This window comes from Oryctolagus cuniculus, chromosome 18 (assembly GCF_051225735.1).
Source record: "Oryctolagus cuniculus isolate XC-2025 breed Fujian yellow rabbit chromosome 18, ASM5122573v1, whole genome shotgun sequence".
NCBI lineage: Eukaryota > Metazoa > Chordata > Mammalia > Lagomorpha > Leporidae > Oryctolagus > Oryctolagus cuniculus.
Genome location: NC_142884.1, coordinates 79,229,839 through 79,242,900, shown reverse-complemented (window position 1 = coordinate 79,242,900; position 13,062 = coordinate 79,229,839). Strand labels below are relative to the sequence as shown.

Sequence of the window (13,062 nt, the reverse complement as noted above, 5' to 3'; positions counted from 1 at the left end):
CTCAGGTTCCCCACCACGTTCTGTCTAGCTAAAAGATTTATGCATTTAGGTATACATAAAAGTCAAAGTTACAGAGACAGAATGATCCATCCACTGTTTCACTCCTCTCATGGATGGACTGGCCAGTGCTGTGCCAGGCCAAAGCCAGGAACCACGAGTTTCTTCCAGTTCCCCACATGGGTGGCAGGGGCCAAACACCTGGCCATCTTCTGCTGCTTTTCCCAGGGCATTAGCAGGAAGTCGGATAGGAAGTGGAGCAGCCAGGACTCAAACTCATACTCAAACCGGTCTGGGATGCTGGCGTCAGCTTTACCCTCTATGCCACAATGCCAGCCCACAAATAATATTAAAATTCAGCTTCACCCCCCGCCGAGCCAAGGGGGACATGCTAGAGGTGCAGGAGACGTTAATACTGCCTTACAAGGCTGCTGGAGGCCACCCTCACCAGACAGCCCAGCCCACTCTGCCCATGTGCAGCCAGCTGTCTGAGCCGTCTGTGTGCAACGCTAAGCCGGTCTTGCGAAAGAGTAGGATTAGGATGACAAATGAGGGCACTGGGCAGTCCCTTGTGAAACTGACCAAGATGGAGAACTGGGGAAGCAGCAGGCTGTAATGTGGCCATGGTCAAGGGCTGGCACAAGGAGGCTCAGGCCCAGGGTACCTGTGCAGAGAACTTCAAATGCTCGTTGGGGTTGGCACTGTTGCATACTAAGTAAAGCCACCACGTGCAATACCGGCATCCCATATGGGTACCCGTTTGTGTCCTGGCTACTCCACTTCTATCCAGCTCCCTGTTCAAAGCCTGGGAAAAGCAGTGGAAGACGGCCCAAATGTTTGTGCCCTTGCCACCCACCTGGGAGACCCAGATGAAGTTCCTGGCTCCTGGCTTTAGCCCAGCCATGTGGCCACGTGGGGAGTGAACCAGAGGACTGAAGATCTCTCTCTCTCTGTAATTCTTCCAAACAAGTACATAAACAAATTTTTTTAAAAAGTGGGCTGGCTCACAGGAAAAGACAGACTCATCATGCATGAAATTATAAGAGCCAATGCTATGGACATAACAGAGAATCAGTGAGGAAAGACACACACGGGACTAGCTAACAAAAATAAGATCTCTGAGGAGTAAGAGAGGAAACCAAAACTGACCCCAAGATCCTACACAGAAGATGACAGGCAAATGGCACTCCTACCAACAGGAAGACCCTCTGCTCCCTCCCACAAAGCCCCCAGCTTCTTCCCAAACCAAGGCCAGGCATCAACCAGCACCGGACACCACTGTGGAGCTGCCTGGCCTTCCTTCAATCTGTGCTGTGCTCACTGCTCCTGGGAGAACATGTCAGGGAGGTGTCTCACATACACCCCACGTATGTACACAGCTTGACAGAACGCAGACTCACGTGGAGCCGAGGGCCTCCTGAGCCATCCGACTCCAGCCACTGGACAGCAGCCCAGAGGACCAGAGGCAAGTCTTCTTGCTAACACTCTTCTGGGGGAAAAATCAGAACTGTTTTTTTCTCTAGGTAGGCCTGATCCTCTTTCCATTTATCCAAGCTATTCATGTGCCAGCAGTCTGCTCCCGGGGTGAGTGTCTGGTGCAGCAGTCAATCAGTCCTTGGGCCCCGTCTGAGTCCTCCCTCCGCTTCCCATCAAACCGCCTGTGCACACCCTGGGAGGCAGCAGTGCCGGCTCAGGTACCTGGGTCCCTGCTGTCTATGTGGGAGACTTGGATGGAGTTCCTGGCTCCTGGCTTTAGCCTGACTCAGTCCTGGCTGCCACAGCATTTTGGGAGAGAACCAGCAGATAAACGGTTCTTCTCTTTCTGCCTTCCAGATATATAAAAGTAAAAAAATATTTTTCAAATGACAATAAATAAATGAAGACTGAACGGTCTGGTCCTGGGCAGATATCTGATCTATCATTTAAGACACCAGCTGACACCACACCCTCCTTGGAGAGCCTGAGGGAGCCCCAGGCGCCAGCTCCCAGCTCCAGCTCCCTGCTAATGCGCACCCTATAGAGCAGCAGCAGCGGCTCAAGTACTTGGGTTTCTGCTACCCACATGGAAGACCTGGACTGAGTTCCTAGTTCTTAGTATCAGCCTGGCCCGCTCCTGGCCATTGCAGGCATCGGGGGAGCAATCAGTGGATGGAAGCTCATTTTGCTGCTGCTTGTCTGCCTCTTGAAAAAAAAAAAAACCAAAAAAAAAAAAAAACAAAAACAAAACCAAAAACCATAGTTTGTTGCTTTTCATCAGCAAGTGGTAACCCAAGCAGATGCTCTCTGTGGACCTCGATGGGCGACCACTCAGAGCAGCTGATGCTGCAGCAGAGACAGAGTGCTCTCACATCCCAGCACGATGGCACGGCACCTGGCACCAAGGAGGCCGCGAAGGCCACTGGGCTGTGCCCAGCCCCGAGACTTCACGAGCAAACAGCTCTCCCACAACCACGACAGGCCCAGGGGAACCCAGGGTAGGGCCTCATCCATAGAACTGTCCTCTGATGCAATTTTATCCTGTTTTCCTGAAGCAGCCACCACTCAGTCCCAAACGGACAAGCAGATGAAGCCAAGGACAGCCCACACCCAGCCCCTGCGCCTCACCAACACACCCAGCTGCAGGATGCGCAGGAGCAGCCAGCGGAAGTTCCGCCCTGCCGTCACCTGAGCCACATGCTTGCTGGAACAGTGACCTGCGCCAGGTGGGCACTGAAGCAGGCCAACAGTGGCAGCAAGAAAGCTGCCACGGCTCTTCCTCCCAAGCACCACAGAAGGGAACACACACGTGTCTGCACAACACACACGTGTCTGCACAACACACACCCCACCTATCCAGTGCAGAAATGCCTGAGCCGACCCGCCCTTCCCACAGCAGGAACTCTTTTTTTTTTTTTTAACTACAAAGCCTTTGCCATGTAACAAAATATTTCCCTATATGTTTTCCAACTCAAGATGTGCTTTTTGAGTTTAATGACGTAACCCATTTAGAATTCACTGTGGTATATGAAATAGGAAGCTCATTTAGAGGCCACCACTGTGGCACAGTGAGTGAAGCCTCTGCTTGGGATGCTGCAATCCCAAATGGGCACCAGTGTTGGCTGCTCCACTTCCAATCTAGCTCCCTGCTAACGGCCAGAGAAAAGCAGTGAAAGATACCAAATGTTTGGGCCCCTGCCACCCATGTGGGAAACCTGGATGAAGCTCCTGGCTCCTGGCTTCAGCCTGGCCTAGCTCCAACTGTTGCGGCCATGTGGGGAGTGAACAAGCAGATGGAAGATCCCTCTCTCTCTCCCTCCTCTCTCTGTAACTATGCTTTTCAAACAAATCTAATAAATATTAAAAAAAAGAAAAAAAGACACTGCTTGGGACGACCACATCACAGGGCCTGGTTAGGAGTCCCAGCTCTGCTTCTGACTCCAGCTTCCTGCTAATGCACACCCTGGGAGGCAGCAGATGGTGACCCAAGTACTCGGGTCCCTGTCATCCCTGGGAGACACCCCGACGGAGCTTTTGGCTTCTGGCCTTGGCACGGCCCAGCCCAAGCTCTCACAGGCATTTGGGAGAATGAACTGGCAGATGGAAGATCTCTATTTTTCTCTGCCTTTCAAGTAAATGAAATTACAAAAAAAAAAAAAAAAAAAAAAAAAAAAAAAGGAACAGAAAAGAGGAGAGGGGCCAGCATTTTGGTGCCCTGGGTTAAACCACTGTGGGGTTCCCATACTGGAGTGCTGGTTTGAGTCCTGGCTGCTCTACTTCTGACCCAGATTCCCATACTCCTAGGAAGGCAGTGGCGTCCTGGCTGCTCAAGTCCTTAGGCCCCTGCCACCCATGTGGGGGACCCAGATGAGTTCCTGGCTGTTGTGGTCATTTGGGGAGTGAACCAGCAGATGGGAGCTCTTAATTCCCTTTTTGTCGCTCTGCCTTTTGAGGAAATAAATAAATGAATCCTAAAAAAGAGCCTGGTCCTCGGGGTGGGTGCTGTTCACCACTTGGGATACCCACATCCTGCATCAGATGCCAGTTTCAGTCCTGGCACCTCCACTTCCAAACCCAGCTTCCTGCTAATCTGCACCCTGGAAAACAGTAGTGAGGATTCAGATGGTTGGCCCTTGCCTCACACACAGAAGACCCAGTGTGAGCACCCAGGTCCTGGCCGCAGCCTGGCCCAGCCTTGGTTGTTAGAGGCCAAGGCAACGAAGCAGCAGATGGCTCATTCTTTCAGGTAAATAAAAATTAAAAAACAGAAAGCACAGCAGATGCACACACCTTCATCCTCAGGGGTCTTCCCCTTGGATTTGTCACCGTCCTTGTTCTTCTGCTTCCTCCCTGAGCTGTTGAAAAAGCAAACACCACCTGCAAGCAACACAGAAAGACTTTAACCACCAGAGTCTGCAACAACAGGGCTGGCCCAGGCAAACCGTGCATTCTCAACCAAACCACAACGGACAACATCTGAATCATTGGCCATAAGATTCACAAGCTTGAGATAAAGATGCATATCCTTCTATCACTTAAAAAAAAACTTTTTTAAAATTTATTTAAGAGATAGAGTTATAGACAGTGAGAAGGATACAGAGAGAAAGGTTCTCTCTCCGTTGGTTCACTCCCCAAATGACCATCACGGCCGGAGCTGCGCCGATCCAAAGCTGGGAGCCAGGTGCCTCCTCCTGGTCTCCCAGGCAGGTGCAGAGGCCCAAGCACCTGGGCCATCCTCCACTGCCGTCCCAGGCCACAACAGAGAGCTGTACTGGAAGAGGAGCAACCGGGACAGAATCCGGCGCCCATATGGGATGCTGGCACCGTAGGCGGAGGATTAACCTACTGCGCCATGGCACCGGCCCCTATCATTCTTAATGTAGCACAGTGTTTGCTAATTGCAGAACAAAAACAAGGCTAAATAACTTTGGTATTTGAACAGCTAATGTGAAGGAATAAAAACTGATTATGTACGTAAGTTTGAGAAAATGGCCTGAGTTGGGAGAACAACTCCTTCAATTTATAAAGTCAATTAAAGACCAGGCAGAAGTGGCCCGTGCTCATGACTTAGTAGCAGCAGCCCAGTCCTCACTGCCGGGGAGACAGGCCAGCACGACACCCTCTGCAGAGAGGCGCCATGTTAGTTCATGTCTGGACAGACCAGGGTTTAGCAATGGGAGAGGGGCTGGCACTGGCAGAGAGGTGCCGTGTTAGTTTATGTCTGAACAGACCAGGGTTTAACAATGGGGGAGGGGACAGCACTGTGGCATAGCAGGTAAAGCTGCCACTTGTAGTGCCAGCATCTCATATGGGTGCCAGTTCGAGTCCCAGCTGCTCCACTTCTGATCCAGCTCTCTGCTGTGGCCTGGGAAAGCAGCAGAAGATGGCCCAAATCCTTGGGCCCCTGCACCCACGTGGGAGACTTAGAAGAGGCTCCTGGCTCCAGATCAGCCCAGCTCCAGCCATTGCGGCCATTTGGGGAATGAACCAGCAGATGGAAGACTTTTCTCTCTCTCTGCCTCTGCCTCTCTGTAACTCTTTCAAATACATAAATAAATCTTTAAAGAAAAAAAGAAAAGAAAAGAAATGGGGGGAGGCGGGATGGGCGTCATGGCACAGCAAGTGAAGCCGTTGCTTGGGACCCCCCCCCCCCATCCCTCATCAGAGTGCCTGGTTCGAGTTCCAGCTGCTCCACTTCCAATTCAGCCTCCTCGATGGACCCTGGGAGGCAGCAGGTGATGTGTGAAGTGCTCTGGCCCCTGCCACCCTGTGGGAGACTTGGAATAAGTCCAGGCTCCGAGCTGTAGCCTGGCCTAGTCCTGGCTGGTACAGGGAATTGATAAAATGAACCAGCAGATGTAAAATTTATGTGATTCTATCTATCTCTCTCTCTGTTGCTCTGGCTTTCAAGTAGATGAAAACATAAAAAAAAAAAAAAAGGCAAGCAAGCGGCAAAGTCCCACATCCGTGACCTGACCCTCACTTTCTTCACAAAACCATCAATGGAACGCACAGGACAGCAGTCCTGATTGCCACCTGAAGCTGAGCGGGCCAAGCTGTGTCCAGGCCACAACTGCAGTTCAGAGACCCTGGCAGAGGGCAGCAGCACCAGCTGTGCGACGTGACGTGAGCAGGAGGCGCGATTTTGCCTTTTCTCCTTCGGGATCTTTAATCCAAGGTCTAGAGACCACAGCACGCCACAAGGTTCATTAAAGGTACAGTCTGATTTAACAGCAAATTATTGGTGGGTGTTTCCAGTTACCTTCTGACATAAAACACTCGGAGCCACTGTAGATCCTTAGTAGAGCTCTGGACATGACTCAGTAAGAACCTTTTCCAGATAGCCCAACGACGGCCACAAATCAGAACTCAAAACAAAACAAGTAAAAAGAGCTCTTCCGACCGAAGAGAAACTCCTGCTGTAAGAACCTGCGCCCCAGCGTGCCCCGCCGAGGCACAGCAGGCCAGTGCCCAACACCAGCAGCTGGAAGAAAGCATGGAGTTCTCTCCCAGTGCAGAGCGGAGTCCCACAGCTGCAGCTCAACTCCCGGGCTTCCCGGGCTTGGGGGTGGTGTATCTTACAGCTGGGTTGAGCACGCACGGCCAGCTCCGTGTGGCTCTCTGGTTGATCCAGTGCTGTGGACGTGCTGTGTTGGTCAACTGTAGGCTGGCAAGAAGACACAGTGATGGCAAAGTGGGCTCCAGGCGTCTGAAGTCTACAGGTGGACTGGTTATCGCTGCTTGGTCAGAACGGCCTAGGGTCAGGGCAGCAGCAGGAGGGCGGCCTGCGAGTGCTGAATCCTGGGGCCTGGAGCTGTGCGGCGGCCCTGAGCGTGTGCTGCTCCCTGAGCTCAGCGATTCAATCTCTAGTAAGAAGACGTGCGGCCTCAAGTGGGGGCGGAGAGCTGCAGCTGAGGTCCACACAACAGACAGGAGAGGCGGGGCGGCTTTACTCCCATGGGGTAAACCTCACTCAGACTGTCCAAGGACCGGGGACCCCAGAGGGCGCACAACGAGCAGGAAACAAAGGTCCTCTTGGAGGTTTTTGGGCTTCTTCAGCAGCGTGAAAGCAGAACAGGTGCTGTGGCACTGCGGGTTTAGCTGCCACGAGATGCCCCCATCCCACAAGGGAGTGCTGACTCAAACCCCAGCTGCCCTGGGGCCGGCGCCGTCACACTGCAGTGTTAGAGCCACAGCTGCAGAGCTGGCATCCCATATGGTTGCTGGATCAAGTACCCACTGCTCCACTTCTGATCCAGCTCCCTGTTACAAAGACTGGGAAAGCAGTGGAGGATGGCCCAAGTGCTCCGGCCCCTGCGCCCACGTGGGAGACCCAGAAGCAGCTCTGGCTTTGGTCTGGTCAGCCTGGTTGTTGGGGCCATCTAGGAGGTGAACCAGAAGGTGGAAGATTTGTTTCTCCTCTTTCTCTCTCTGTATCTCTGCCTTTCAGGTAAATCAATAAATCCGTAAAAAGGAAAAATTCTGGCTGTTCTGCTTGTGATCCAGCTTCCCGACGATGTGCCCGAGAAGGCAGCGGATGGCACCTCAGGGGCTTGGGTTCTTCTCACCACGTGGGAGACCAGGACGGGGCTCCAGGCTCCTGGCTTCAGCCTGGTCCAGCCCCAGCCATTATGGACGTGATGGACATGTCGGGAGTGACCCAGCGTGTGGAGGATCTCTCTCTGTGTCTGCCTCCCTTTCATTTTTTCAAGTAAGTAAGTAAAACTTGAAAGAAACACTAACATTATCCTAACAGTCACAAGCAACAGGCGCTGCCTTGTCACTTGTCTTTAGCTGATACACACCTAGAAGTCGCCAGAGTCTCACTGGATCCAGAAGCAGATGCTGTTTCAGTAACAATCCACTCGTCCCCTCGAAGGCAGGCCTTAGCCGCTGAAACTGCAGTCTCTGGAAACAAACAGTACTCGGGTCACACGGCACCACAGTACTCGGGTCACACGGCACCACAGTACTCGGGGTCACGCGGGCACCACAGTACTCGGGGTCACGCGGGCACCACAGTACTCGGGGTCACACGGCACCACAGTACTCGGGTCACACGGCACCACAGTACTCGGGGTCACGCGGGCACCACAGTACTCGGGTCACGCGGGCACCACAGTACTCGGGGTCACACGGGCACCACAGTACTCGGGGTCACGCGGGCACCACAGTACTCGGGGTCACGCGGGCACCACAGTACTCGGGTCACACGGCACCACAGTACTCGGGGTCACGCGGGCACCACAGTACTCGGGGTCACGCGGGCACCACAGTACTCGGGGTCACGCGGGCACCACAGTACTCGGGGTCACGCGGGCACCAGAGTACTCGGGGTCACACGGGCACCACAGTACTCGGGGTCACACGGGCACCACAGTACTCGGGGTCACACAGGCACCACAGTACTCGGGGTCACGGGGGCACCACAGTACTCGGGGTCACGCGGGCACCAGAGCACTCGGGGTCACGCGGGCACCAGAGCACTCGGGGTCACGCGGGCACCAGAGCACTCGGGGTCACGCGGGCACCACAGCACTCGGGGTCACGCGGGCACCACAGTACTCGGGTCACGCGGGCACCACAGTACTCGGGGTCACACGGGCACCACAGTACTCGGGTCACGCGGGCACCACAGTACTCGGGGTCACACGGGCACCACAGTACTCGGGGTCACACGGGCACCAGAGCACTCGGGGTCACGCGGGCACCACAGCACTCGGGGTCACATGGGCACCACAGTACTCGGGTCACGCGGGCACCACAGTACTCGGGGTCACACGGGCACCACAGTACTCGGGTCACGCGGGCACCACAGTACTCGGGTCACACGGCACCACAGTACTCGGGGTCACGCGGACACCACAGTACTCGGGTCACACGGGCACCACAGTACTCGGGGTCATGCGGGCACCACAGTACTCGGGTCACACGGGCACCACAGTACTCGGGGTCACGCGGGCACCACAGTACTCGGGGTCACGCGGGCACCAGAGTACTCGGGGTCACGCGGGCACCACAGTACTCGGGTCACACGGGCACCAGAGCACTCGGGGTCACGCGGGCACCACAGCACTCGGGGTCAGGCGGGCACCAGAGCACTCGGGGTCACGCGGGCACCACAGTACTCGGGTCACACGGGCACCACAGTACTCGGGTCACACGGGCACCACAGTACTCGGGGTCACACGGGCACCACAGTACTCGGGGTCACGCGGGCACCACAGTACTCGGGGTCACACGGGCACCACAGTACTCGGGTCACGCGGGCACCACAGTACTCGGGTCACGCGGGCACCACAGTACTCAGGGTCTCACTGGCACCACAGTACTCGGGGTCTCACTGGCACCACAGTATCCAAACAATGCAGACTGCAGGCACTGGGCACAGCAGGAAGACAGCACTGGGGACCCACAGCCCCTGCTGCAGTGTCTGGGTTCAAGCCAAGTGCACCCTGGGAGACAGCAGATGAAGGCTCACGAGCTCGCTCTCCCGACACCCGTGGGAGACCAGTGTGCGGTTCCTCGCTCTCAGCTTTGGCCTGGCCTGGGACCAGCTGTTGTGGGCATTTGGGGAGTGAACCAGCAGATTAGAGATCTATATCTCTCAATTAAAAAAACAGTAAAAGTTTCAATAAAAAATTTTAAGCTCAAATATAAATTTGCTTACAATGCCCTGAAATGTGACTTACTATCTGAACATTATTTCCAAGTTTTGAAGTAACAAAGCAACAGCTCCTGAGCCAGCCAAAGGCCGGAGCTGACTGCCCTGCACCGCCCAGGCCCTCGCAGGACGCCAGGGGCGGTTCTCCAAGGTACTGCTCAGACCCCTTCTGCGTTCCCGACCCCAGCTCCTTGCAGAACCCCACCAGGTACCCAGGCAGCGCGCCAGGGTAAGTGGCCGCCTGCAGTGCCAGCACGCCACATGGGTGCCGATCCAGCTCCCTAACGCTCCCGGGAAACAACGGAGGACGCCCAAGTTACGGCTCCCAGCTCCTGGCTTCAGCTGGGCCCAGCCATTCCAGCCAAGGTGGAAGACATCTCCGGCTCTCCCGTCGTCTCTAACTCTGCCTTTCAAATGCATACATTTTATTTTTAGACCACGGTCCGGTTTAATCTGTCCCATCTCTCTCCTGCCACTTGTTTAAGTTCTGTCCTCAGAGCATCCCTGCCCGGCTGAGTCTCCCGCCCCCTCGTGGATTAGTGCCACAGCAAGGACAGCGGTCAGCACCGCGGGGGGCAGGCCTGGACCCTTCCTGCCACCACCCCCGGCCCGCGGGGGGCCTGGGGCTTCCCCGGCAAACCAAGGGGGCCACAGCCGCCGGTGAGACAGCCTACTGCAGTCTTCGTGGCACAGAACAGGATGTGCAACAAATCAGCACTGGCCTTCGGGTTCAGCGCGACCACGGCTCCGGGTTTAGGGCTATATAGATTACATATAATTTATAACTTAAATAGTTCCCTCACGGATCACGGTAAAACACGACGTACTGTAACGTGAAACCTGAGGGTGAGCTTCAAGGGCCAGAAAAGCACACTCTGGGGCTGCTTCTGGGGTCCAGGCGCCCCGACCAGGCGCGCCCCGGGCTCCGGCCCTGCGGTCCCGCGGGGGACCCGAGACGGGTCCGTGCGCCTCTCCCCCAGAACAGCGACACCGCAGCACGGCCCGCCAGCCTGGCCTGCAGGCTGAGAACCGCTCCGCCAGAAGCCGCACACTCCGGAGACGGCAGCAAACACCCGCACACCGCGTTCACACCGGGAAGGCCGCCGTCTGGGCTCAGGGCGCCGCCCGCGGGGTTACCTGTCGGGCGCCGCCTCCGGCACGGCCCACTGGAGGCCTGAGGGCCACGTACGGCCGCCTGCTGCAGGCTCCGTTAGAGACGCCCGGGCTCCAAGCAGGGCCTGGGCGCCACAGCCACACGGGACCGGGGCCCGGGCCTGGCCGAAAGGCGCGCAGCAGCAGCATTGCCGCCATCTTGGCCAGAGACCAGCGCCTGCGCAATCTGGGGGCGTTCCCTGGGCGTCTGCGCGAGCAGGGCCTCCTCACGGCGCCTGCGCAGTCGGGCGCGGGCGGGGCCCCCTGCGGCGCCTGCGCAGTCGGGGGCTTCCTCCGGCCGTCTTCCCCGGCAGGGCCTCCTTGGGGCGCCTGCGCGTTGAGGGCCTCGACTGCGGCTGGGGTCTGGTTCTCGTTTATTCCTGCGGAGCGGGCGGACTGGGGCGCTTCTCACCCCAGCGCCGGCGCCGCTGTCTCGAGGCCCAGCAGTGGCGTCTGCTGCCTGCCTGGACGGAAGCGGGGGCCGTGCCCGGGAGGGGGCCTCCGCCCTGGGTCGCGGGGCCCTGGGAGCCCGGAGCGCAGCCTGCACCGCGAGGGCGCAGGACGGGGCAGCGGGCGGTCCCGCCGCGCCCCGGCTCTGCAACGTTCTCTGTCGCCGCTCCTCGGCGGCGCCCGGTCCCGGGCTTGCGTGCCTCGCTGTGCGCCCGCCGGCTGCGGGGAGCCGGAGAGCTCGCTGTGTGAACATGGCGGCGCGTGGTTCTGGGTGTTGCTATTTCCCTGTCAAAGCCGGCCGAGCGGGCGCTGTCAGCACCTGTTTTACAGGTGAGGAAGCGTCCCTCCGGGTGTGCGCAGGCCGCCCCCGCGGGTCCCGGGTGCTGGCTCTCACCCCTGCAGGGGGTGTGTGTGCAGGGCAGCCGCGGGCCCCGGGCTGCCCCCGCCGGCCTCGGGTCCCTCCTTACTGCCCGGGCACCCCCCGGGGGGCCGCAGGTGAGAGTCCTGGCCACCCCCGTGGGAGGCTTGGGCTTCAGCCTGACTCAGCCCCAGCGCTCTGGGCATCTGTGGAATCAGCCTATGGTTGGGAGTCCTGGCTCTGCCCCTCGGAGGGATGAGATGGCCGTGCCAGCTTGTGGTCGTCTGGCCAGCCTGGTCCCGTGACTGCAGTCAGGCTCCCTGGGCAGCTTGTGCTGTGCAGCCCCGGCAGGAAGTGACCAGCACCCAGCCCTCGGCAGGTGACCTGTGACTCAGCCTCAGTAGCACGGGTGGCCTGCGAAACCACTTGTTCCGCCCTGGAAGGCAACCACAGGCAGGACTCCAAATTCAGTACATATATAGCACTCATTTTTAAGTTTCTGTTTATTTGAGAGGCAGCGAGAGGTTTTCACCCACTGGTTCACTCCCCAAATGGCCTCAATGCCCAGAGCTGGGCCAATCCGAAGCCAGGAGCCAGGAGCTTCTTCCCGGTCTCCCACGCCGGTGCAGGGGCCCAAGGACTTGGGCCACCTTCCACTGCTTTCCCAGCCATAGCAGAGAGCTGGATCAGAGCGGAGCAGCAGGACAGGAACCGGTGCTGGAGGTGGAGGTTTAGCCCACTATGCCACAGTGGGCAGGCTGTTTTAAGTTGATAATTCTGTATGGCCCGTGAGTGATGTTATAAATATCCCAGTGGCCCTTGGTAGGAAAAAGGTTCTCGAAATCCGCTCCAGCAAAGGCTAGGCTTTGGCAGGGTGGGTTGAGCTCTGGTCGGGACGCCTGCATCTCACGCTGGGGTGCTGGTTCGAGTCCACCTACTCCATGTAATGCACCTGGGCGGGCGGTGGATGATGGCCCCAGCGCTTGGTCCCTGCCAGCCACGTGGGAGACTTGGATGGAGCCCGAGGCTTCAGCCTGGCCCAGCCCTGGCTGTTGGAGGCATCTGGGAAATGAAACAGCAAATGGCAAATCTGTCTCCCCTCTCTGTCACTCTACATTTCAAATCAATACATTTTTTTAAAGCCTTCAGCAAAGTTGATTATTTTTTATTTGAAAGAGTCCCACAGAGAGAGGGAAAGACACAAATGGCCACAAAGGTTGGGTCTGGGCCGGGGAGACCAGGAGCCAGGAATCCTGTCCAGGTCTCCGGTGTGTTGGCAGGGACCCGAGCGCATCGGCAGTCTCCGCGGTGGTTCAGGCCCGTGAGCAGGGAGCACGATGGGAAGCGGAGTGGCAGCTGTTGCTGAGCTGTGGGGTGCTGACGTTGGAGGCAGCGGCCTGCTGCCCTGTGTGTTTTGGGAAGAGTATAATTAGCCATTTTAATAGCGATGAAATTGTTGCTGTCC

The 13,062-nt window shown here is 57.1% G+C and overlaps 1 protein-coding gene across 3 annotated transcripts in view; it reads right to left on the bottom strand.

Annotated features, from left to right (window-relative positions):
* SPG7 (SPG7 matrix AAA peptidase subunit, paraplegin) overlaps positions 1-11,018 on the bottom strand; it is a 39,964-nt gene extending 28,946 nt beyond the window's left edge. The window contains exons 1-3 of one of the 3 annotated variants that reach the window (XR_011384135.2): positions 10,775-11,017; positions 7,779-7,881; positions 4,264-4,350 (exon numbers count right to left, since the gene is read on the bottom strand). Coding sequence is in view for 2 of the 3 variants with exons in the window: in XM_089319798.1 (XP_089175924.1) it covers positions 4,264-4,350; positions 7,779-7,881; positions 10,775-10,948 (364 nt within the window). In the remaining variant the exon portion in view is untranslated. Of the gene's footprint in view, positions 1-4,263; positions 4,351-7,778; positions 7,882-10,774 lie in introns of all 3 variants that reach the window. The other 2 variants (XM_089319798.1, XM_008252191.5) reach the window with 2 other exon arrangements.
* Between the last annotated feature and the right edge of the window lie 2,044 nt (positions 11,019-13,062).